At 34.2% G+C, this 26,243-nt stretch overlaps 1 protein-coding gene across 2 annotated transcripts; it reads right to left on the bottom strand.

Moving 5' to 3' along the window:
* Positions 1-1,996: 1,996 nt before the first annotated feature.
* On the bottom strand, positions 1,997-23,863 carry LOC134259101 (endothelin-converting enzyme homolog). 2 transcript variants are annotated; one of them, XM_062741702.1, is made up of 21 exons: positions 23,327-23,863; positions 16,020-16,080; positions 14,399-14,588; positions 12,906-13,118; positions 12,154-12,410; positions 11,655-11,825; positions 11,192-11,311; positions 10,754-10,840; positions 10,337-10,485; positions 10,134-10,231; positions 9,837-9,955; positions 9,520-9,618; positions 9,297-9,374; positions 9,101-9,201; positions 8,806-8,916; positions 8,654-8,721; positions 4,187-4,311; positions 3,836-3,901; positions 3,635-3,730; positions 3,468-3,544; positions 1,997-3,249 (listed from the first exon to the last, which is right to left on the bottom strand). In XM_062741702.1, the coding sequence occupies exons 1-21, from the start codon at positions 23,353-23,355 to the stop codon at positions 3,150-3,152; spliced, it is 2,415 nt and encodes an 804-aa protein (XP_062597686.1). In that variant the 5' UTR covers positions 23,356-23,863; the 3' UTR covers positions 1,997-3,149. The 2 variants fall into 2 exon arrangements, with proteins under 2 accessions (XP_062597686.1, XP_062597685.1); XM_062741701.1 differs by lacking the exon at positions 23,327-23,863 and adding an exon at positions 22,705-23,144.
* Positions 23,864-26,243: the final 2,380 nt, after the last annotated feature.

The following is a 26,243-nucleotide window of genomic DNA, read 5'->3' as shown; positions in this document are numbered from 1 at the left end:
TCCCAATTTTTTATTATTTAAATGGACTTTGAGCTTAAGTACTGTTCGTTATCTCCATATTTCATATTTAAGGAATGAATTTATAGGTTCCAAAGTTATATTGCCAACCTGGTTTCGAACGCTTCGCGGTTTATAAAACGCATAAACTGTCCCAACCAGGTTATCTTACTTGATATAACTTTGGTAGCTATTAAATTCATTCCTTATAATTCCTTACGAAAGTGGACAGATTTTAGAAAAATAAAGTAACATCATTCAATTGATACACGTTGGCAACACAAATTATTCAAAGAAAACCTAATTTTTATCCATCAAATGACGCGTTACAACCACAATTTTACAATTATTAGCTCCTACACGGAACCAGTGTTTCTGAGTACTTCACAAAGACTTTGGTATATGGTCTGAGATGTAAAGTGTGATAAAAAAGCTTCGTATTTAGCTTTTTTAATTCATGCAGATGCATGTTGTGTTAAATATGGCGATGTTAAGAAGTGGAAAGGTCGATAAATTTTTGATATTGATATTTTGAAAACAAAAAAAGTACTAAGTTAACAACTGTATTATAGTTAACTATAATTTTCCATATTAAACTATGGGCTTTGTGTAGCGCTGACTTTACAGTTGACGGCTTACTTTTACACGAGGACAATGTACAGAATGTACGAAAATAATGGGTTAACGACAATCATTCTACCCTTAACTTCCAGCCTCAACATGTTAATGTCCCGAAAACCATACCTATGACCACTAGAAAGGTTTCTTGTCTTTTATTGATTCTGTACAACATTACACGATACAGGTTTAAATGTTAAAGTAAACCGTCAACTGTAAAAGTCAGTGCTGCTCGCAAAAGTCCTATAATTAATAAAAGGTTCCACTATTATAGTAAATAAATGCATTTTTACTATGAATTTCAGATAGATGTATTCAATTTTTTTAACTTCCCACAAGTAATTTTTAATATGAAAATTAAGTTGTTCTCGTAATTTTACATATTTTATCAAAATATTACATTATTGGTATGTTATAAAAGAAATATCAAGGCTCTTACTAATCGTAAAAAAAAGATTTAGATTAAAGTTTCATAGTAAATCAGTTTCAAAGTATTCGCTGTAGTTAACTTTAGTAAATACTCGTACATATTTTAACTAAAGGTAAATTTTTGTTAGGGTGAGTTTGTGTAAATTTTAATGCACTTTTGGTATAATTATTGTATATTGACAAATGCAAATACGAGGAGTATATGGCATTTGTCAATATTTCTATTTTTACAGTATATAATTAAATAAAACACAATAATGATCTTAAAGTATTTATTTTCTCAAGAAAACTCTTGCATAGGAAACATTATCCATTTCTTCAATAGAAAAAGACGCAACATACTATATCTATATGTAAACATTACTCTATAGTCTATAATTCTATAAAAATAAGCTTCAACATGTAGGAACACAGACCGTATTTCTGATATTTACAACAATTAACAATTAATAACGTAACATATCCTTACAAGTCATGAGTGCCCATTCAAACTCTTGCTTGCACCAGACATTGAAGACGATTCACAATCAGCTTAGCAGAAATTCTTAATGCAATGTTTCCCGTTTTCAAAATTTTCTATTTTAGTGTGTTTTGCAGTAAAAATATTTCAACTTATGGAAAGATTATTTTTATCTCATTGTCATTGCTAGCATATCCTCATCATTCTTTCCAGCCTATTTTCATGCATACCCAATCATTTCTCGTCTTTATTTCTTTTAAACTTTAATTCATTCAACCCTGACAGACAACCTTAGCCAAATAAATGATAATCTGTGTTCTACCGACTCGTCCATAAGATTAAAATATTATGCACTTTATTGTTTTAAATCTCTGTTATCTATGAAACGCGATTGATTTGAACTGTGTAATTTAGAGGAAAGTCATATCTTTATATAAAGTAGCAAACCAAATAAAAAGATCTTTAATTTTTTCTTAATTTAAGTTAGTCTGAACTTACCAAAAATATGCCATATATGACTTTAAAAAGTATCTTCATAAAGAAATAAAAACCACTGACTGGCAAAGTTGACAATAAAGTTGAACTTTGCCAAAAAAAACTAACAAACAATCATTGCATTCAAAACAGCTAGGCCGCAATGTATGACAAATTAAGCAAATATATACATTAAGTTAATAAATAACAATTTAACAAACTTCAAATTGTCCAATGTTCTATTGGGAACAAATGTCATAGTAGAAAAATATGAAATGGAATGCCCGTGACATCATGGGGAAACGGTATAAAATAACTGAAAACATGTGTTACTGTCTTAAAACTTCAAAATAATATAAAACAGCCAAAAAAGTTCATAAAATAACAAAACAAATGCTTATTTTTAAAAATCTAATGTTGACCACACAGCAAGCTACGCCATATATGTGCAAAAATAAAGCAAGAAAAATTCAATATTAAAAAAAAAAAAAAAACAATCGCTATCAAAAATCTTTTGATTTAAGCAAATGCCAATGTAGATACAGGTTTAATCACAGATAGCGTTATATATTATACCTTTGGGACAATTATTGAGAGGTCAAATTTTAAAAGGTTACATTTCATGAAGAGATAAGAGATCACATTATGAATATGTTTTCAATCTATTAGTATACAAGTTAACCCTGAGGAAGTGGCAACTTAAGAAAAGTTAACTCAGCACTACCCCCACCTAAAGTCTCTTTTTGTTCAACATACATAAAAAAAGCATGAAAGACATCGCAGACTTACCGAAAGCCCTCTGGGTTTATTGATGTTCGATATTAAATTAAGGAAAATTATACATACACAAAAAGAACAAGTGATTTATAAACACTTGTCTCACAATAAATGTAAAACATTATTCTAATCTAGTCATAATTGTGCTTTAAAATTCTGAAAAAAATATAATTAAACTTGAGTGCAATGTGTGATAAATTAAAGTGCAAGCTTATACTATTTTTGAAATACATGTATTTCTGGTTGGTACTAATTAAGCCAGCGTAGATTTTTCTGAACCAAAGCAAAAGGCTGCCTTTTTTTGTTTCCTCCACCTGAAAACCCGGAAATGCAATCCACACGATGCCATTTTTTGACAAACCATACATGGAATGTGTCGATACATTTGCAAATATCACCAGACCTCGCATTTAGTTTGTGGACTATATTCTGATATGAAAGGACAGTCAAACACTTTTCCAAAAGTATTTGAATTCTGCAAGGTGCCCTTCACACTAATGGGATGAAAAAAAAAATAATCAAGTTACGCTTTAGATCACTATTTCTTGTAAATTTTTTGAACTAAATTTCGATTTAACTCTGATGTTTATGGGCTATACAACCTAAAATTCTAAATCTTTCTTTTGATTTTGAAAATCTGTGTTATTAAAAAAATTAATATTCTTTAATTGAAATAAAATTAAAGAAGGGAAAAGTCAAAATTTTCTATTACCGTAATGGCCCAGGGGAATGGTCATCACTTAATAAATAATTCCGTAAACCCGAACGTTTCCACTTAGTACAGAACATCTGTATATATAAAAACATATATTGTTGATGTTATAGCATTTTAAAATTCAAAACCTTTAAGAATATCACCAGATTAGAGAAACATACTACCTGAGCGTAACTAACGTAAAACAGTTGCTTATCTGTCAAATTCACACCGGGAAGATTCGGTGTAATTCCATTTTCATTTTCCCAAATTTGAAATGCCTTTAAAAGACAGAAAAGATGTAAAATAGTGTCATAATTTTATGGTGTTTAAAGACATATTTAAATCAAATATATTTATGAACAGAAATAGTAGAAACATCTTACTATGTAAGCAGCGCGTAATCCACCATTATCCGCTATGTTTTCGTCCAGTGTTTTCTCCCCATTTATCTACATTTACAAAATATACATATCTGGAAAATTTATAATCTCTTTTTGCCTTTTGTGGGTTTTCATATTCTGTTACAAAATGAAATTAATCAAACATTTCATATAACATGAAAAGTAAACATACAAAATTTTTTTTAACGTTGGCAACGACCATATCTGCCTGGATCACAACTCTGACATGTGTGACTTGGATATCTCATAGTGATATTTACCGTCTCAGATTGAAATGATTCATATTATTTTACTCTGTCAAAATGACAATAATGTATGCTCTATATCACTGACCTGTAGTCCGTCTAGCTTGAATCCGTCATACTGTTCTCTCATACACCCCGTGGTCTTCTCAAACAGAGAGGCCGTGTACGGTTCCCACCATTCCTTCAGCTTCCCCTTACTGTCATACTGACGTCCTAAAACGAGGCACAGTGACCTTATTATAATAACTATAAAAAGGTTCATTCCGTCCAATTCCCACTTTATAAACACTGGGTCTGAATTTTCCCAACATCAGTTGAAGCAAACAAGCATTCGGCTTATGAATATCTCTTTCCACAGTTATCATTTATATTTGACGAATATGGAAGAAAATGCATTTGTGGTAATATTAGTTTGTTTGAAAAGAAATCCTCAGTTCAATTTCTACAGGTTGTTTTAACGCTTATGTTGTTTTTACAACATTTAAGCATAAAAATTTTCTTAAACTTCAATTTTTCAGTGATGAGTCAACATCAGATTGATGTACGCAATGATAAATTAAAAAGCAGTTTTCGGCGTGAAGGGCTACAGTGGTGATATAACCATTCTTTCATGCACACTTCTATGCATAACCAATTCTGATTGATAACATATAATGAATTCAAAATAAACTAGTGCTAATTGTAACGGGGACCGTTACAGATGTTCCCCAAACGCTCCCCAACTCCCTTTTGGTGCCATATTCCCTGTAAGCTTCATTAAATAGGACAAACTCTATGCATTTGAAATTTTAACAAGATTTACCCAGAAGTGAACCAAGTTCATTCAAATTTTAGCATATGCGTCATGACCATATCATCATGTCTACACAATCTGTATATTTTAATACACTGAATATTAAAGTATTTAATCCAAAATTATTTAAAAAATACGCTCATTCAAGTGTATTTTTGATTTTATTCATATCACGTGTACGCACGTGCATACATGAGCATGGTGACCATACCTTCTTGTAGAAGTCCATTACATCTATCTATGTTCTAAATTCCACCCCGCTTGGTTGAAAACCAAGGGAGTTATAGCTGTTTAAAGTTTGAGCCAATCAGATTGCAGCGCACGTACACGCACGTGTATGCATGTGCATGGTGACCATACCTACTTGTAGAAGTCCATTATATCTATCTATGTTCCAAATCCCATCCTGTTTGGTTGAAAACCAAGGGAGTTATAGCTATTTAAAGTTTAAGCCAATCAGGTTGCAGCGCACGTGCATGCACATGTTTTCGTGATAATTGCTTTATTTCATGTTGTAGGATATCATAATGCATGGCTATGTTCAAAATTTCAAAGGATTTCGTCAAAAAACAAGAAAGATATTGAGAATTTAGTATCAGCCAATCAGAGCGAAGCGCACGTGCATGCGCGTGAGATCTTGCTATTTTGACCATATCATATTGTCTATGCTACTAATATATCATCAGATTATGAGTTTCAAAGCATTTCATCCAAAAATAGAAAAGTTATGGCTATATCTATTATATTGGTCATTTCACGCGTTGCACGTGCACGCTCTTGCAAGCACGTGCGTGCAAAATGACCTTCATTCCGCAAATCTACATAACATGCTTACTGACCCTAAAAAAGGTTTTACCTAAGTCGGATGTGTAGTTTACAAGATCACTCCCGGACAAAAAAGTACCCAGGAAGAAGAAGAAGAAGACTAGATATGAAACTCGTTGCGAGCAACGAGAGGTCTTCCGTCATTTCCGGAAAGAAGACGTAAAATCGAGCTGAAAAAGTAAAAAAAGATTTGCACACAAGGAGGATTAAACCCAAGTCGCTAGCACGGAATTCCAACGCACTAAATATTACGCTATCGGGACCTCTACTCTAAATCTACTTGTATATATTAACGAATATGCTTCTCTCTTAAAATTATGAAAGGCAGGTCACTATTCAAAATTTAACGCCAAACGCCACGAGTTAATCTTCGCGCTTTTTCTTTGGAATGTTCTATTAAATAGGTGTCAAAGCTTCAATGAAATTAAAAAAAAAGAACGTTCTCATAGCCTAAGATTCCAGATTTAGAAAGTATATTTAACACATTTTAAAAATTCCATATTGTATATATGCTTGTATAAGGTCATACATCATTTTATATATTTCTTCCATAAATCTCAAAAAAGAATTGAAAATAAGTTTCCAAGGGACAATTCAAGTTGGCCTTTATTTTCAACACAGCTGAGTACTTGTAGTAGCCCACAATGCATTGCGGCTCATTCATCAGTGGGTAAAGTAAACAGATAGCTAACTTACATGCAAATTTATTCTGACGTCAGAAAATCTAGTGGTCTCGACCTGTGTAACACTAAAGCGTTGAAACGGTTATGATTTTTTTTTCAATTTCCTGTTTACCCCAAACTGAACTATCCCGATTAGTTAATTGAAAAAGGTTGAAACGTTTCGCCTAAAATCATGTCTCGCCCTTTGATGTTCAAGGAATCCGAAATCATTTATGCTCAATAACTTGAATCAGGTCTTTGAAACAAGAATGCTAAAATAAACTTCATGAAGCGATCTTTAAAAAAATCGTTTTCTTATTTTTGTCTTATTTATAGTTTAATATGACACAAGTGTGCATAGGAAAAACAGTGGTGAAGATTTATACTGGCAATATAAATTGATATTCTTTTTTGAGAAAGTATTACTTATAAGTTTTTCCGTGATGCACAAAAGATATTATGTATCGAATTTCATTTGCACATTGTGCGCAATCGTCTTTTGTTTTTCTACTTTGAAAACCAGCCAAAACCAATTATAGAAGACGTTAGTTTGACACAGAACTGCAACGAAACTACGACGTGACAATCCAAGTATGCCTTTACATTTCATTTATTCTTATGTTACTTTCGTTCAAGCAAACGCTCGGCTGCCTCCGTAAACCGCTATTGCGAAATGTCGGCGTTGACAGAGACAGCCGCCATTTTGGACCCGCTTCAGATTTTTGAATGCTAATATCAAGACTTTAGATATGTTAACATTCAAACAAATTAAATAGTAAGCATTATTCGGAGGGCTTCTACTACCATACCAAATATAAATGAAAAATACTGAAAAACAAAAAAGTTAGAAAATACGCATTTTTTAAGTTTGCAATTCGTAACGACCGGAAGTACTGACGACGCACGAAAAGGCAATTCTGCAAACCACAAAGCCATGATTTATCATTTCAAATAAGTCTCCAGTTCATATCCTTAGCCATTTTCGATAAAAAGGGGAGACAAAATCGCATTTTAAAATCAGGAAATTGTCCATAACTTGGCACCAGAAGCGAATTTTCCAAATTTCTCTTCGGATGTAACAACTTCATATAATGACACATATTTTGTGAAAGTTTCATGAAAAACCGCTGAATAGTTTTTGAGAAATCGCCTGCACAAAATTTTGTCAAAAAAAAAGAATAATAATAATAACTAGAGCCGAGCTCGTTGCAAAGCAACGAGTAGGTCTTCCGTCCTGTTTGACCGGAAGTAACTTTAATTAAAAAAAAAAAAAGAGTAATGAAGTCCAAAAATGGTTTAACCCTCCTAATCTATGTTAATTATTGCAAAACTAAGCCATTTTTTGCTACTTCCGGTGTAACCGGAAGTGACGACGACGGACGGAAAATTAATTTTTATGCTTCCAGTGACAGATGTTACCCAAAAATTGCCAAGAAAGGCAAAAATATGCATTTTCTGACTACTTCCGGTTTGACCGGAAGTGACGACGCCGGACGTATTTTGACGACACCAATGAATTAAGATTGACATTTTAAACATTTTTGCTTCTTTGATGTATTACAAATTCTCAATACTTTTTGAGATATAAAGGAATATCTTTCGGCCCCTCCATGCCCTTAATTTTAGGGGCCAGCCCTTTTCTCGTGATATCATTTGAAAGATCTTGGGATTCTACAATTCTTTTGTTCTATATGTTTAAACAAAATATTTCCAGGTAAAAAGATATCGAAGAAAAGGTGTCAAAAAGTTTGAAATTCACGATAGGACTTTTTTCTGGCCCTAGCGAGCGCCGACGTGCGGCACTTCCAATAAAAATGAAATACATTCCGCAAATCTACAGACATAGGTCTACCATACCTGAAAGTATCATGTGTCTATCGAAAGCCGTTTAGGAGAAATCGTGCGGACAAAACGACACTCAAAAAACCATTTAAAAGACGATAACTCCGGACCGGAAGTGACGTCATCAAAACGGAAAAAAACGCATAAGGTTCAAGTGATGTAACATAAGTCCTGAAAGTTTCATGGAAATCCATCGAGCCGTTTTTGAGAAATCGCGTGCACAAAATCGGTAAGAAAAAAAAACAATAATAATAAAAGTGAAAAAGAAACCTAAGAATAACAAGAAGGTCTTCCGCTGAAGACGGAAGACCTTAATAAGAAACAGTAGAATCACTATAAGGTCTTCCGTGAAGACGGAAGACCTTAAAAAATAATAATAAGAAACAGAGTAAAAACAATATGTTCCCCAACTTCGTTTGGGGAACATAATTACCTGTGATATCAAACGCATGTGTTATTTCATGTCCAATGATGGAGCCCATTGCTCCAAAATTAAGAGCTCTAAAAAAGAAAAAAAAATAATTAAATCTTCCAAGCATAAGATCCACGGTAATTAAAAGCATATAAAAGACTATCTTGTCTTACTGGGGTCCATTTGGAGAATAGAACGGAAGATGAAACATGGCGATCGGAAACATGATGTCGTTTCTTTGAGGTGAGTAGTCAGCTTCTACCGTCACTGGTGTCTGCATCCAGCTGTAGGATTGCAACAGGAAAAGATATAGAAAAGTGAAACGCTATAGAATAATTAAAACACACAGAAACAAAATATTAGTTCATTTGATATTCTTTTAATCTTTTCATAACTTTGAACATTTATTTCTAATGCGCAAGCAAACCGTAGAATCAAAGAACTGGAAGTGCAGAAGGTTATATATACCTGTGTCGATCTACAACTTTATGATACATCTCCACGCTCTTTGTGACATGAAACGTCTTCATATTCTTTATATTCTTGAACCAATCGTCGCTTACCTCAAACTAATAAAAATAAGATTTCATCATTTATAGACTATTAATCTTATCTTTAGAAAATTCAAAGAAATTTTCCATCCACACTGAAGTTCAATACCAACCTCCTTGTAGTATTGATCGAGGAAGTGTGATTTCAGGATTTCATCGGGATAACTAATCTTCTCTAACATTTCAGTTATCTGAAACATAGGAAACATATGGACGAACTGATGGGTAACCCTTATATCCACTCCTTTGTCCAATAGTTGAGAAACTGAATTGAATAAAGTAGTAACAACCCCCTTGCAGTAACAGATCTGAATTTATGCGTTTCCTTTTACTCACTTTTTCCTCTGCGTGACTCCTCGTACTTGTGTCCATCCAGATTTTGTCCAGGAGATAGTCTCGGAACGCTATTTTTATATCTCTTACTAGAGTTTGTAGCTGAATAAAAAATAAAAAAAGGATGATTTACTATTTAATTTTATCTCAGGGCACCTTTTAAAACCAAAAGCTAGTTAAGGGTTATACCAGGCAACAATTCAGAAAGTTTTTATATACATATAGACTATTTTTTCAAGCCCCGCAATTAGTTTTACATGAAAACCTCCCCCCTTTCTCTCTTTATGTGTGTCTTGTTATGAGTATCTGTGTGCCCTAACCTTTTGAACTGACACTGCTTGTTGCGTTTCATTCACATACATGGCACCTGTCACAAAACCGAATGCTTTATTTGTGTAGAAGGCACATCTTCTCCAGTGCTCCCCTTCATTTTCTATTTCTGTAAATTAAATGCAGTCCAATGATGTTATCTTTCTCTAAATGACACATGATCTTTCCGTCTGCTATGCCTCAATGAATTATCTCTCCTCATGATAAAAAATGAAAAATTCTAGAGTGTAATGAACAAATTACAAAATATAAAGTGTAATTTTCTCTGAGATGGTATCAATAAGAACCTTCTTCGATATCAGCATCGTCATCATTGAAAGTGCTGACGTCAAAATACGGGACAAAGGACCTCACTAGGTGTACCATCAAATAATGTTTTAAAACACTACAAAAAAAAGAAAAAAATATTTTAAAAATATCAATTGAAATGAAACTGAAATATATGTTGAGAGAGAGAGAGAGAGAGAGAGAGAGAGAGAGAGAGAGTTACTTGGTCTTGCTGGCATCTTTGATGTAGGAGTCAACCAAGGAGCAGAGCTTAATCAGCCCTGATTCATGTAGCACCACTACTTCTGTGTCAACGTTGATAGTCACTTGAGATTTATAGAGGATTCTTAATAAATACAGGTCCCAGGTCAGCTAGAAAACAGGAAATGTTTTAATTTCATCAATGTTTTTCAATAATAATGAGTGGTTAGTATTTTAATTCAACCCTAACTCATTAAAATAAAAATTAAACACTTTGTGAATTTTAAGAAATATTTTTTCCATTTCCCCAATGATACTGCGTGCATGTATGAAATTGCAAGTATTAACACCTTTTTTCTATGTACTATTAGTAAATTAAATTATGATTACCCTGTTAAAAAGACCGAACACCTAAATTAAAAAAAAAATCTTTACGAACCATTGGACATTTCCGCTGAAGGTCTTTGATTTTCGTCAGGGTGAATGTAGCTGATCTATTGTGGCTGTGTTCTTCACTGTCACGTGTCTAAGATAAACAAATGGCGATTCATGGTTTATTTACAATCAAAAATAAATATTTCTTCGCAAGGCAACAATTCATTTTTAATTTTTTATCATAAAGACATTAATGTTTTTCAATAATAATAAGTGGTCAGTTTTTTAATTCATTGCTAAAAACTGATTAGCGTAATCTAGTAATATTTGTTCTAGCAATTGGTCAGTGTAAAGTTAGAACTATAACGCAATACATCACAGATATCGATACTATCGATATTGTAACTTTTAGGTCTAAATCGAAATATAATACATACTTCTGATGGTACTTATTAGACCGGTTTTTAAAAATACCGGCAGAAGATTTATTCGGAATTCTTACCCATCCGATGTTTTTCTCCAGTTTCAGCAGATTCTGAGATAGAGATTCCGCTTCCTCTTCCGTCTTGTTGAACACCACTCTCAGAATCCTTTTTGTTTCTCTCATGTAATTTTTCACTATCTGTACAAGCATTTCAAAATGTCAGAAACATTTTACCTAAAGCAATTTGGCTTTCATGTACTGTATCGTTTTCTCATTTTCGCATTCCCGCAATTAATAACGGTTTGTTGCAACGAACGCAGGTGTACATTAAACTTCAATGACAATAAAAAGTTTATCAAGTGCCTTAAGCTCTGATGAAAGTTTAGACAAAATTACGTAAGCTGGATTGATCTTATTTTTCGTGTGATTTTACACAAAATACATTATGGAAAAGTTAATATTCGATTAAATATGAATTTAATTGAATGTCATGTAAACCATTAATCTAGAATGTTAAGCCACTCAAGGAAATCATACATACCTCATTGAGATCCCAACTAAGGTAGGTGGGAGTGTTTTTCTGCAAACGCTGGTACGTCGGCGGTGGAGGGGAGGTTTCGTTGTTATGTTGAGGCGCAGTATTAACTGTCGCGGGAGATTCGGACGGTTTTGGAAAGCTTTGGAATGGGTACTGGGTATAACCATAGTCTATCTATAAAAGATAATTTAAAAACATGGTTCACTTTCTTCAAGAAAAACTGCAACTTTTCAATTTTCGTCAGGAATCTTTCTGTAGATTCCAAAATTTATAATCGTCTTAGTTCGCGAGAAGCACCACTGGCAAAATCAACTTAAAAAAAAAAACTTTTGATGTGTGAAAACCTTAAGTTTGAAAAATCTATCGAAAAACAACTCACTTGATTTTCTGTGCGCAATTGAATGCGTTTTAGATCAATTCGCGAAATTAAGTTCCCTCGTAAAATAAGGAATCTAGAAGACAGTATTTACAGTATTCACCAAAATATTCAGTAGTTATTCACCTTGACGACATTAACATTCTCGGAAGACACTTCATTGGGGCCGACGGACACTGTGAAGAGGGGCCAGGCGTCCAGTAGGTGGACTTTCTCTAGCATCACGGCAAAGTTAAAGTCGCCGTCCACCGAGACATTTCTGATGAGGTCCGTGAAGTCCGCTAACGTCTGAGATCGCTTCTGTCGGCTCTCCGACATACAACTCTTGTAAAACTGTTTGGTTTTCTTTCCGGAATCATACTTCACAGAACTACCCTGCTTTTCTGGAAAGTTTGTTCATTTTATAAAAGAAATGTCGGCTAGGATGTTTCACATTTTTTTTTCATAGAAAACACTATAATTTTTGTTTCAGGAAAAGTAACTCCTTGTACTTTTAAAAACAATCGATATTTGTCGTGAAAAAAATATAATAGCGCAAATTTAAATTACTGATAACTAGAAGAAGAAATTTACACTCCTGAAATGGAAAAAAAGAAAGTTCGCCTCTGAAGTTATGCTAAGGTAGTGTATAATCAAATAAGATGTAAAAACCAAATCTGTCCTTCAAAATTTAAAGTAAAAGTCACCATTAATTTATCTATCTTAAAGTACGTTTATTAGAGTACAGACAACTACATGTTTTCAGGCATTCGTAAAGCCAATTTCCGTGTACTTCCTTTTCCCCGATTTCCTACAATTTGATGTTTATGACTCACACTCGTTCAAACTTGAAACGATAATCTGCGACAGTCGCAGTGTGCATTGTACATTATAATTACCCAGAATGCCTTTGAGGTGATGGAGATTGATATATGACAGTTCTTGTATCCGGTCCCACATGGAGTAGCCGGGAGGGATGGGAGTGTCCCTTTCCCACCCTCCACACGCATACTTGTAAAAGTCAGTACACGGATTTACGGATTGATCCATAGACTTCAGAATAGAACCCGCTGCCAGTATACATTCTTTGGTTTCACATACAAATCGAGGGTCTGAAAGATGTACGGAATACATATATAAAAAAAATCATGTCTTAGTTAAAGAAAGCTAATGCAGGGAACACAAAATGGTGAAAGTGGTCAACAGTTGTAAGGAAGGAAAAGGTCTGAAAATTTTATAAAATGGACACTTTTAAAATTTTCTTTTTAATTCACTTGCAAAATACTGTCCCCTTTATTCATAATCATACGCAGATTTTTTTAAATAACTTATATTGATTAAATGGTGAATGCTGCTAGTCACACCTTGCGTGCAATTTCATAAGTGCATAAACATGAATATGAATTCAATGGTCATATTTCTATAAAGATATTTTTATTGCTAGATAACAACATAAAGTCTAAAATACTCCTAGTTTGGCAGTCAGTTTCATTACTTTTTTAATGCGTGTGTGTCGTTATGTATAGAATAACAGTGTATCTTATATAAAAACAAAATACATAATGTAGCAAAATGGTTGATGTAAGTGTACACTATAACGTTCTAGTAAAATTAAATTTTCGTTAAATGCTTTTACAATTTCAATGCAGTGTTCTTTTAAAATACATATATCGATCACTATTTTATTGAAATGTGTTCACATCAATGACGTTCCATTTAATAATTTCAAGAAACTGTGTCCGACCCTTTCGTTTTAATATTTAAACAATAAAATGTGTTCGAACCTTTAGGACACAAATATCAGTCTATAGCAAAAATCGGAAAAACCATAGCGTGATTAAATCAATGTTGATTAAGCATGTTATATTTATATAAAGAACAGTTTTAAATTGATTATTTAATATAGCCTGGAAGAGGAGTTATTATATACTGTATATATATACTTGTAACATAGAAACCCTCTATGAAATAAACACATTAATTATTTATACCCACACAGCCGTTTTTTTTTTAAAGCGATCAATTAGTCTCACAACAAATATTAGAGGTATGATCTTTTTTCTATCTCTTGTGGTTACTGGTTAAATATCTATAAAGCTTTGTAGATAGCAAAACTAATTCAAAGCAGGGTTATCAAAGCGCTTTATGTCATGCCCAGGGAACAGGAAAACACCCTAATGAGATTAGTCAACATAATCAATTAGGAAAATGAAAGGGATTTTCTAAATTGTCTAATCACAAATTGATTTTTTTTTAAACTACAACTTTCATGTATATATTTCAAAGAATATAACAGATCTGGTTCCCGAGTGAATGAATTTCATATAAAATATGGTTTAAAATAATGTGAGCGTTGTAGGCCTATATGAGGGCGGCTGCATTTTTGGCTTACCTGGTCCAGATTTTCGTTGTGCTAACGCAATAATTAAGGCAAGAGTTACAATAAGGAGGACTATGATGAAACCACCGCAACATTTCTCCAACCCGGTTCTTTTCCGTAAACATCCGGCTTCGATTTTACATTCCTCTCGGTATTCTCCCAAAATGTCGTCTTCAGAATCCACACGATCGAACTCCTTGATCTGAAAGACATTGGTGAATCTCAATCATAGTAAGTTGCATATATCTTTGACCAATTTTACAAAAATGTCGAAATCAGACTTAATGAGTCTTAAATCTGTCCCAACTGGACAAAGTTTCCACTAGCAAGGACACTCAAAACACGAATGATGTTCTACATGTATAACTAAACGAACATTGAGTGCATCACTTGTAAAATATCTGGCATTTTTGTCACTTTTAGTGGGGACAAATAAAAGACTTTTTAAACTGAATTAAAGAGGTGTAAAATATAGGTCAGAGGCAGCATTTAATATACAATGTACTATGCATCAAATCCGCAAAACTTCATTTATGAGAGTAAATTTGGCATAGTTACATGTACAAACCTATGTCATACAACTATAGTTTTTCTCGCAGAAAAAACTATATAGGCCAGGGTAAATCCCTATACGTACATGCCTAATGCTAAGTATAAACAGCACTCGTATACCCCGGTATCCAAAACTGGTGTTCTTAACGTGATTTTATCTAGGACACATACAATATGGACAAAATGGACAAACATCAGTTATTTTACTGTAGTAAATCGACAAGCTATATAAGACATAAATTATGCATCAAAAACAACTTCAGTTCACAGACAAATGCTAAAGTATACCTTGTTATCAATGAAAACATAAGAAACCATCATAATCCGTGTAAGACACCACTTGAAGATAAGAGAAAATAATCAGATTTCAAAAAGCAATTAGAAGTATTCCTGTTAAGAATCTATGTGTTGATAGCCAAGGATTATACATCTGGACATTATACAGAACACGAAATGGCTGTTCAATATCCGACACTCCGGCTGCTAACGGGACTGACATGATGGAGTAGCCCTGAGAGACCGTACAGTCCGACTTGATTTGATTGACACCTCTTCTTGCCGGCTATAACCCGGTGTTTTATATCGTTCATAACCTCTTAGTTTTCTCTAATTACTTATCTGATTTTTCCCCCTTTTTTACATCCGGTAATCCAAATTGATCAAGAAAAATATTTCTGATGATTCCGCTGCAATATTTCCTCGGACTCAATTAACCGATTACTCTCTGCGATCATTCTTCTTGGATTATTAACCACTTGTAGAGGAGGAAATTTTTTCATCACCAGGAGAAATTCAATAAAGCTCTCCATTATTTTTATGATTTGTCCACACTTGAACAAAATGTGTTCATTTGCAATTTGTTTTTATCATATTAGAAGATGGCCATACAAATAGCCAAGTATTCGACATCTCTCTCCCATGCCATATTTTCAAAATCAGGTTGTGTAGTACCGGGTAGTTAACTAAGGATAAATAATCCGCACCGGTATAATATATAGTATACAAGTAAATCTACTAGCTGTTGTATTCTTGGTTTTCTAGTTCCGTCTACATGTTGATCTACGCAGTGATAATGCCTTACCATGATGTGCTCCGTGTGACCTTGAGATAGAAGCTCATTGGATTCCGTGACGCCATTGCTCCTGAAAAGACAAGAACTCATTCTGTAAAAACAATCAAAAAGTAATATTTGATGCCATGTAACTGTAAATTCTCTTGGTTATTATTGTTTCTTCTTTGATGTTTAATAACGAAGCCGTTCCTATTTTATTAACAGAAAAATCGGGTTTCAACAAAAAAGCATATTAATGGAAGCCCAATAAGTTACTAAACATCGCGTTACTTAGCGAGGTCACTGGGTATATGATTGTCGACAAAATGAAAACGCGATACCTACTGCTTGTCCATAATAAATGGTAATAAAACAAATTGATCAATTTGTAAAGTATGTCCAATAATCTCGGCAGAAAATTACATTACTATAATAATATGCACATATTGACTAAAATGGTTCTTGAAAAGGAATTGGTGTAAAATCGAAAGATTTCGACCAAATTAAATGCTTCAACACTTTCAATTAGTAAAAATAGTCATGGAAATCCATACTTTAATTAAAACGTATGTTTATCGTGCAGTTCAATTTCAATAGAGTGAAATGAATTTGCTGTTGTGCGAGAGCTTCGTAATCACCAATTAATTACTGCATGCTTTCGCTGCCAAGAAGACAACTTTATTTCATTCCAACACGAGGCTTCAAGCTTCCGTCGGACCAAGATTCAAATTACCAATAGGGCATTAAGGATAACTGATTTGAATTTCTTCTTTAATAACGGTGTAATATTGGCATTCGTATTGAATTAAGAGGGGCCATCTGTGCGAAAGAAACAAAAATGTAGTAATCGAATATCTGTATTTCATTTATATGCTACATGATGAAAAGGGTACAAATATAACGAACAGTATACATGTATCTATAATAGAGGCAAAAGATACCAAAAATTTGACATAAATTCTTTTTTAATTGGATTTTCTTTTCCTTACTGAAGATTTAAATATACTCAGTAATAATATTAGTATATAGTTTACTTCAAGTAGAGACAGTTCGATTACTTTCGAATAATATCTCTATTTCTTCTTCAATCAAAAGACGCAAAATTCCAACAATTATACATTAGAAACGCGTTTTTCAAAGTAATTAATGTTTAATGATATCTGTCTATTTCCAAAACCAATAAACGCCAAAGGAATCGTCATTAAACCACGCAAAAATGATTATATTTTAAAACTATGAACATTATGACATGCTCATATTCGCCTCATAACCACAGAATCCGGTTTTTGCTCACGTCATCAATATTGCAAATGTCCTCTCTCTAAACATAAAATGATTTTTTAACTATCAATATCGTTTAACCAAAAACTCAATGAAATATCAATGTGAGAATTTTTCTTTATAATTTTTCTTCATCAACATATAATTTGGTCATAAAATATGCATTTATTAAATAAATATAAGAAAACAATATTGTTATGACATTACAAGATATAAAATGTCTAAAAGCTCACCATTGGAATAAAGTATAATATATATAAAAAAGGCATAGAAAATATGATTTTATCAACATAATGTCATTTAAAACTATTCATAACCTTGTTGAGATATATGTGCCTTCATTTACATGTATGTATATCTCAAAATCAAAATTTCCAGATCTCATCATTGATAAGTTAATCCTGTATATGAAGCAGAAAGGACAACCGTGGGATAATGAGGGATATTATCTTGGCTGTGAAATATCTTCATTTTCACTTCCAGCGAATGACATATTACCATGTCTGATAGCCTCTGCATTCTGGATCATTTATCAGATTTAGAGCATACACGCGGGCGTAGAAACCCGGTCTTTTAAAAACTAAAAAGACACTAGTTAGACTGTATACTGAAAAATGACTGATAGCAGATCTTGAGCTCTTCCATTCAGTGACCTTTCAATGTTCATTCAGTAAACGTTATGGTGTAAGTTAATGTTAACCAAAACGACATACCGTCATAAGACAGGGCCACCCTACAAGTGTACGATACCCCACTTATACCTGCCCTGGGTTTTAAACAAGAGTCACAAAATTTTTTTAAAGTAATTTACATACAAGTGTAAAAGGTATACAGATATCAAATAGACCATATATAAAATGTCCAAGAACCGTTTTATGTTTGTATTTCAAACAATCTGATTAAAATCACATCTTTGTCACGCTCTGAAATTCTTTGCACAACGACCATCAGATTTTCGGAGTGTAACAAAGATATGATTTTAATCAGATTGCATTTCAAATTACAAATTCATTATCGGTTTGAAGTAAACGATAAGACTTGTTGAAGGAATTTCTAATTTTTAAAAGAGAAATTTTCAGAAAAAAATTTTTGTTCTGTAGCTAAAAAAAACTGCCCTATTCGGGACTTGAAAGCTTCGTTTTTCGACTCCTATTTGGCCCCAAGGATAACAAATGAATATTAAACCTTATTGCACATGTGTCAAATTAAGCAATCACATTCAAGTATTGAAATACTGAGTATAAGTTAAAAACAGAATGAATAAAGTATAGAGAAAATCCTGATTAAAACTAAATGAAGTCGGATAAAGATGACATTTTTCTTGGGTTTATTACAAAAAATCTCAAAATAATATTTATGTAATGGTAATTTCTTCGGTTTTATTTACTGAAGTAAATAACAAGGACGCATCTTTTCACTGGACATCACCACAAATTCGTCTTACCGAATTCTGCTCGGTTCGATCTTATATTATTTTTGTCTGATTTCATCAATTTTCGTACTAGATCAATAAAAGAACTAATAAATAACCTGAACATGCAATCATAGCACGCAAATTGTCTATTTATTCCTCTGCATGGAGCTGTCTTACATATTAATGTATTATGCAACTGAAACGTATTCTGATCCTTTTAAAAGACAACAAGGAAAGAAGCCGGAATCCAACGACGTCCTCAGTAACATAATTAAGCCTGGACATCGCGTAATTAGGAAAAAAAAATATTTGTTAATTTTGTGTGTGTCTTATTAAAGTTGTATAATAATGAAATTAGAGCGGAAATATTTTCATTCGTTATATATGCGTCTGGTGTTCCTTTCTAGATACATGTATATTGTTTAAAAAAAATACTAGTATTCACTCATTAAAGGCAAGGGAAAAAGGACAAGTTTCTTGCGTCAAAAATGCCATTAAAGAACTCTTTTGCACTAATTACTATTTCCAGATTTAACACTGTTTTCATCAACCTCTGTCAGATCGGGGTCTGATGTATGTTTGAAGCTTCCAGCAGTATATGAATAACAGAACCACCAGGAGGAAACCAAATTGAGCTTTCCTAGCCTTCAGGTTTTTTTTTTCCTTCCACTAATTACAAGTCCCAGGGTGTCGAGACTGAAATTGATGGACGACATCGCTTCTTTCCTTTCCGATTGATTATTGTGTTAGTACACCGCCGTGTTACTTCCAGGTCCATCTTTACTGATTGAACATGGAGATCGAGTCCACTATCGTTCAACGATTCTTCCGCTCAATAAGATGTTTAGCGTTTTAACCAGTAAGCAATAAACATTTTTCTTTACTGTTTTATTAATCAATCGCAACATAGATACATGTAGTTGTTGCCTATAGTTTAGACACTCCATAAACAATTAAGCATATAGGATTTACTTCTCAATTTATTAAATTACAGCATCCAATAATTATAATTAGAATCTAACACTAAAAATTGTAGTTCAATATTTTAGATTATTTTTAATTAATAGTGAACGAGGATTTTTTGATTGCTTTGTACACTTATATTAATATTAACTCGAACTCGTTACTAGATTAACGATCGACGCTGTTTCGGAGCAATATTTTGATTGACTCAAATCTCCATTGAATAAAAAAAATCTTTCTCATCATCCAGCAACTGATTCATAATGTTTTTTCAATAATAAATGATTAAATCTACATTAGTCGTAAGTCGTCAGCTTGAAGCACTGGTTAGAGCGATTGGTCTAGTAGTTGATCTATGCGAAGTGGGGATTTAGAGCCTTATACGACGCAGGTTCGAATCCACTGCGGGGCACGCACAGGTACTTGTGGACAGGACCCCCCCCCCCCCATATATACACACCTGGTCAAAATATTTTTTTTCTTTTTTTGTCATGAATTATGTTTCTAGTACTTATTTACAACGTATTCCATATGAAAAATCCATAACATAGATTTAACGATTTATTAAAAAAGTCATACCCTGGTATTATGGTGAGTGTAGGGGAAAACATCATGAGAGAAAAATATCTAGCATGCACCAATATCCCATAGTGTTTTTCAAAATTTGTACATGCAAGTATGTAATTATACAATGAACATTATCTTGAGCGTTTGATGTCATGATGAAACTAAATAATAAATGAACCAATCAAACAATCTACAAAAAAAGAGCTGGAATAACAAATTAAACGAACAGGCGTGTGAAGTTTTTAAAAATTTGATGTATCCATCTATCTGCATATTACATAATGAAAGTTAAACAACCCAGGGGCCTATACGAGGAGTCTACACAACATTCATCATTCCATTCTGAGAAGTGGCCCGATAATCAGCCGCAAGAGACGAAATATGGTTCTCGTTACCGAATACAATAAAATATTTATCATTTTCCATACCTCCCCTGTGTATTTTCCCTCATTGATTTAAAAATATATTTTGCGAAGCGTTATATATCTTGGGAATTGAAGCAATTTTTACAGAATTACGCACGCTGCTTCGGCGTTGACATCTGTTTGTGCGGCAGTTCATAAATAAATAATCGACCGTGCTCCAATACACCACTGCCTGATTATGTAATTCAAGCATGGCGAGTCTTGATGGAATACCAATTAAATAACTCGTTAAACCTAAGTAATGAAAAACTGCACAGATTAAGAATAATTCAGAGAACACTTTAAAATACTGAATTTTATATTTACATTTGCAGTGTTGCCCTGTCGTAAATTTTGAATTTACAAGGTGTTTAATTAATCATGTAAATTTTGCATTTACCCCAAACTAGTAAATTCAAAAAAAAATTTACAACATGATTTTATGATATCATTTAGTCTAGAGGAGACTACGTTTGTAATAATACTTAAAATAATTCTACAATGTGACCATCGAAGTTTGTGATTAAAAGCTAAAGTAATCATAATTAGTTTTAACCATATTTTATTTGAAATTTACAAGCGTAAAGTGGCATGCTTTTAGATAATATAATATATTATCTCTTTGAAATATCTGTTAGATATAGTGAAGCGTTAAGACACAGAACTGTTGGTGCCCCCCAAAAATCAATTCCAATGTAAACTGCATAAGGTAATTGGGGCATGGGGGATTCTTTATATGCCAAAAATGAGATTCGTTCGGAGGCTGGAAAGAAGCAATGGATATTACTGACAGTCAATAGACTTGATATAATTATTAATCGACAACCCCTAAGCAAACCCCGAAGTGTCATTTAGACGTACATTTTTTTCAGCAGCAAATGAAATATCCGCTGTACAAATGCTTTATAGGTTTTTTCCCTCGGAGAGTAATTTTTGTGTATGCCAGGGAGACATAGAGTTCTACAATCCATGTGCTAGTCATAAAAGGAAGTTTTTTTTGTCTGAAAGGAGTATTTATTTTCTTGATCAATATTATCAGTAATTTAAAGGTAAAAAGAACTGCTCTTTTTTTCACCCTTGGTTAACGTGGAGAATAACAACTATCTTGTATCCCACAAAAAAAGTTTACACTCCTTATCTATGGAAATTTTGTCGTGATAAAGAAGAAAGGTTTATAGCAAGAGAAATCGATTTTGAGATAAAAACATTTACCTTCAAAGATGAAAACTTAATAACGCCCCCAACTTTGATCAAGTTTCGAGAATGAACATCGTGCGAAATATTTCCATTATTTCCTACCCGTCCGACCACACATAACTCGTTTTTCTTTTCAATGTTATCAGAATAAAAAATGTGTATTGAAACGTCTATAAGGAATCATGATAGCAACTTCGGTAATAAAAACTTTTTATATCTTGATTAATTGAAAATTACTGTAAAAATATTTAAATTAAAAAGGGTAAAGACAGAATCTGATATACATTTATTTATACATAAGATTTCTTGTGAAACAGTCATTAAATGTAACTCGACTGCATTGACACATTATATAGTCTAGTAGATATTTTAATGGAAAAAAGTTCGCTCTTTGGTAGAAACGTTTTATCAGTAAACAATAGCTCACAGAGCATACAGCTACGAATAAGGAAATTACTCCTAAGGGAGACTTGCAGTAAACTTTCATTTATCTGAAATATTTTGCCAGACTAAGAAACCGAGTAATTTAAGTCTGGAAATTCAATCTTAACCTTGAAAGGTGTATGTCTTTCAAGAATCTTTATTTGAATTTACAAAACTGTGTTCTTATACGACATACATAATTTATATAATCCGCGTTGCTCTTATTTGACTTTTTCAAAGCAAATACATTTTTAATTCACAGAGTGCAAATTGACTTAAATTAAAAAAAAAATACACAGTCAACAAAATTTGCAATTGTTTCACAGTTTGAATTTAAAATTAAATATTTATAAATGCAAATCAAGTTATCAAAGTCAATTTCAAAAGTAAACAATGTAGCGGACGTCCTAGACGAATGTTACCTATGCCAGGTAAACTGAAATGACCTCAGCTCCCCCCTTTTTACCTGTTTTTCCCTGGATTGACCACAATAACGGGGGGTACCTCCGCTAAACTGCATTCTGTCGTTCCGTACTGCGTACTCATTATCTTATATCCCCTCACAGGTTAAATTCCCCCATACTGCACAGACATACTCCTGTCGTATTTTTAAAAGGTCCCAGACATGTTTTAAATTTTAAGACAAGTTTGACTAAGCGTTCTCAACGACATTGTAAAGCCACTGACATATGCACTGGTTTACACGACAAAATATTCAACCACCAATCACATTGCAATTAATGAAATTGACAACGTTACTACCGACATTATGTACATATCCAACCATGCATTTGCATTTCATTTTTTTTAAAATCCTCTATTTGCTTTTTTTAAAAGCTCGTTATCACAGGCATTTGTGTAATTGATTTTCAAGCTTTCACTTTATACTTCCTATTTATATACCGAAGTACCATACTGATCGAACAAACATGTGCTTGCCTCGCTGTTTTATTTACATACAGAGTTTCTGCTGCGTATACTAAATATAAATATCCGAAAAAGTTAAATCGCCTACTCCTACTTATAGACTAAATAAAACATTGTTGTATGTATTATTATGTATCGAAATGTTTGTGTGTGTTTCTCACCTTTCGGAGGCCCTGGAATTCCTGCTCATCTTTTGCTGTTAATCCTCTATTATCCTAGACGTGAAGGAGATAATTTTTCTCAAAGGAAGGCAATACACAACAAAAGTCACCTGAAAACACCTGTATAATAATATCGTCACGACCACTGTGGACATCCGGGTCACTGGAGCGTGACGTAATCTCCCTGTACCCCTATGTTATCAGTCAATACACAACTCTGTCATTAGATCGGGTTATGGCCAGCTAATCTTTTTAAAATGCCATCTAAAGAGAGATTTCAACACAAATAAAAAAGATTTATAATCTACAAACATAAAGTGTTTACGATAAAATGCCGATTGTGAGCGGATTAATTTTAGTCGTTCCAAACTGTGCACGGAGAGCATTAAAAGGAATTTTCTGAATCAGACAGTAATGAAAATAAAATGCAAAGGAATTTTTTGCAGTTTTCATGACGACGCCTTGATATTATACACGTTTATTGATTCTTGATGCTGTCATAGTGACTTCCTGCTTAATGTCATGTCTTTCCATGTTTTATTGTTTCAGGCTAAATGATGCAGAAAGTCTTTATTAACACATATCTGCATATCTAATATTTTCTCTGTCTTTTCAAGGCGAGACCGAGTATTCATTATCGGATGGATGTACACATGTTATACCCGTGAAATGATTTACTATCAGACTCTATATTTCAAAAGTAAATACAGCAAATCACAAACACTGATAAAAATCAGTTACACTTACATCTATCTTAAATTTATTTACGATCAAGCAGAATGTATGATCATAGAATTGGTCTAAATGCATTCAGTAAGTAGTGTTTTTGATAAGGTTTAGGAATTTTTATTCTTTGACCAGTTGGGTGTTGCAAAAAGTTTTCTAACAAAAAGCTGGTCACCTGTGCTCTTCTCAGTGGTAAAGGAGAAATACATTGAAAAACAGTATTCAAGCTCAAAAGTCCTTTAAACAAGCAGAACAAACACAGACCTATGGTTCCATCCTCAGGTGGATCCTCCTTCAATGGTCGTTTCGGCGTTGTCCACTACAAGGTACAGAGGTACGCTGACTGGGGTGATCAAGTCCCAGCCTGGAACCACTCAGCTCTCTGCCTTCAATGCAACACATACAATGTCCATTTTCACGCCAACACACACAGTCTGATGCATTAGTCACATTTCCCGGCCGGTGGCCGTACACCGGTGGTAATCGGTGGTAAACCATGGTGTGAGCGATGCCCAAACATCGGTCCACATCGGCCTAGTAGTCCTAAAAGTGTCAGTCACATTATCCAGCGATGGGTTATACGATGGGCAATCAATGCGTTTTTGATAAAAATTGCATGATTGCCGGCCGGACTTACAAAGGACCAGCGATGCATTGCTAATCATAAAACGATGCTCCTGAGTAATCGGACGATGCATATTACATCGCTCCTACTTTGGTGAACATCGTTCGTACGTCGATGGGCTATGGGCCAATGGTTCGTCAAACATTGACCGATGATTGGCCAATGTCTGTTGTCCACCACTCAACCCACTGATGACCTTCAACGGACACTTGACGATGCTCGGCCATACATCGGCTAATCCTTGAAAAATGTGTTAATGATGAGTTGCCGATGAGGAGCGATGTGGGACATCGGTGGAGACATCGCTGATTTTTAACTACAAATTATTTTCTACTGATGACCCCCACCGATTCGCCAAATGGCCTCAGTCACCGTCCGACTACTAAAGTGTCCGGCCGGCAACCACACCATTTTTACAAAAAAACGCACCGGTTTCTCATCGTATACCTAATCGGTGAATACTGTGACTGATACTTTAGTGTTGCACTTTCCACTGTTCTTGTCATTTCTTCCACATCCACATGGATGCCACATATGCTTCTCTGCCCAGACGTTAAATGAGTCTCCGTCTCTCAATTCCTGTTACACCGACAATCCGCAAAGCCCTCCGGTTAGATTACCCTATAAAACCACGGCATCCAACTTCCTCTGGGAGACACCACAATCTCCAGCCCTATTGTTGACAATCTGCCACCAGATCCTGGTACTTATTCATTTCCCTTTCGTGGGCAATTCTGCCCTTCCACTGCACTGTAAGTTCCAGCATAATAACAAGCTGGGCTACGGTAGACCAAATAACATTATCTGGTACCTCATTGATAGATGATATTTCCGCGGAAACAGCATTCAGCTGTTGAGATCTGCTTGAATTTCCCAGTCACTGGCGGTCCTAGCTCAACAGTCCACATCCTTTCACTCCCCCAGCATGACTCTGTTCACCAGCCTTTACAAAGTTTACAAACTTCAAGCCCTCCTTGGTCTTCCGAAGATTTTTCCTTGCTTTCTCCAGCACGCCTGCAACAACAGATAGAACTTTGTCATGCCTCCATGTGTATCTTCTATCTGTTAATTAAAAGCTACTGAACACGAAGAAAGGATATGTTCAACGTTGGCTTGTCTACCACAAAGATCAGTTTGGATCGTCCCTCATGCCCCACATAGACAGATTGGTTTCGGTGGGCAACACACCATAAACTGACTTAAGCTGAAACTACAGTCTCTGGGGCTCTGTTATCCAGATCTCGTTCCAAGATAACTTCTTCTGTCGGGCACCCTGCCAGTTTAACCAGCTTCCCTGCTTCTTCATACCAAGTGCCTTCAGCATTCTTGTGTACTCTTCCATTTTTAGCACTTCTTTCTGCACCAGTTGCCTCTTCTCCGCTTCCGATGATGTACCGCATTCTGTCGATGGTATCATTCCTATTCCCTGCCTGCCTAGTGCCACACTTCACACAATGTCGGCTTTTCTCAGGCGTGACTCTGCCTCTTGTACTGTATTCTTTGCAGACCACTTTCTGTCTGTCTTGATGTTCACTCTTGCTTCCCTGACCTTGGAATCACTACTGT

This window comes from Saccostrea cucullata, unplaced genomic scaffold (genome assembly GCF_032062105.1).
Source record: "Saccostrea cucullata isolate Sc308-1 unplaced genomic scaffold, CSIRO_AGI_Scuc_v1 ctg465, whole genome shotgun sequence".
NCBI lineage: Eukaryota > Metazoa > Mollusca > Bivalvia > Ostreida > Ostreidae > Saccostrea > Saccostrea cuccullata.
This window is presented reverse-complemented; position numbering and strand designations above follow the sequence as displayed.

Bases quoted from the DNA above. Each gene is read 5' to 3' on its own strand.
- LOC134259101 (XM_062741701.1), bottom strand. From the start codon at position 22,784: ATGAGTACGCAGTACGGAACGACAGAATGCAGTTTAGCGGAGGTACCC. The intron at 8,917-9,100 runs GTATATATAACC...GCAATCCTACAG, and splicing joins AAAGTTGTAGATCGACACAG to CTGGATGCAGACACCAGTGA. The intron at 3,545-3,634 runs GTAGTATGTTTC...TTATATATACAG, and splicing joins TTTACGTTAGTTACGCTCAG to ATGTTCTGTACTAAGTGGAA.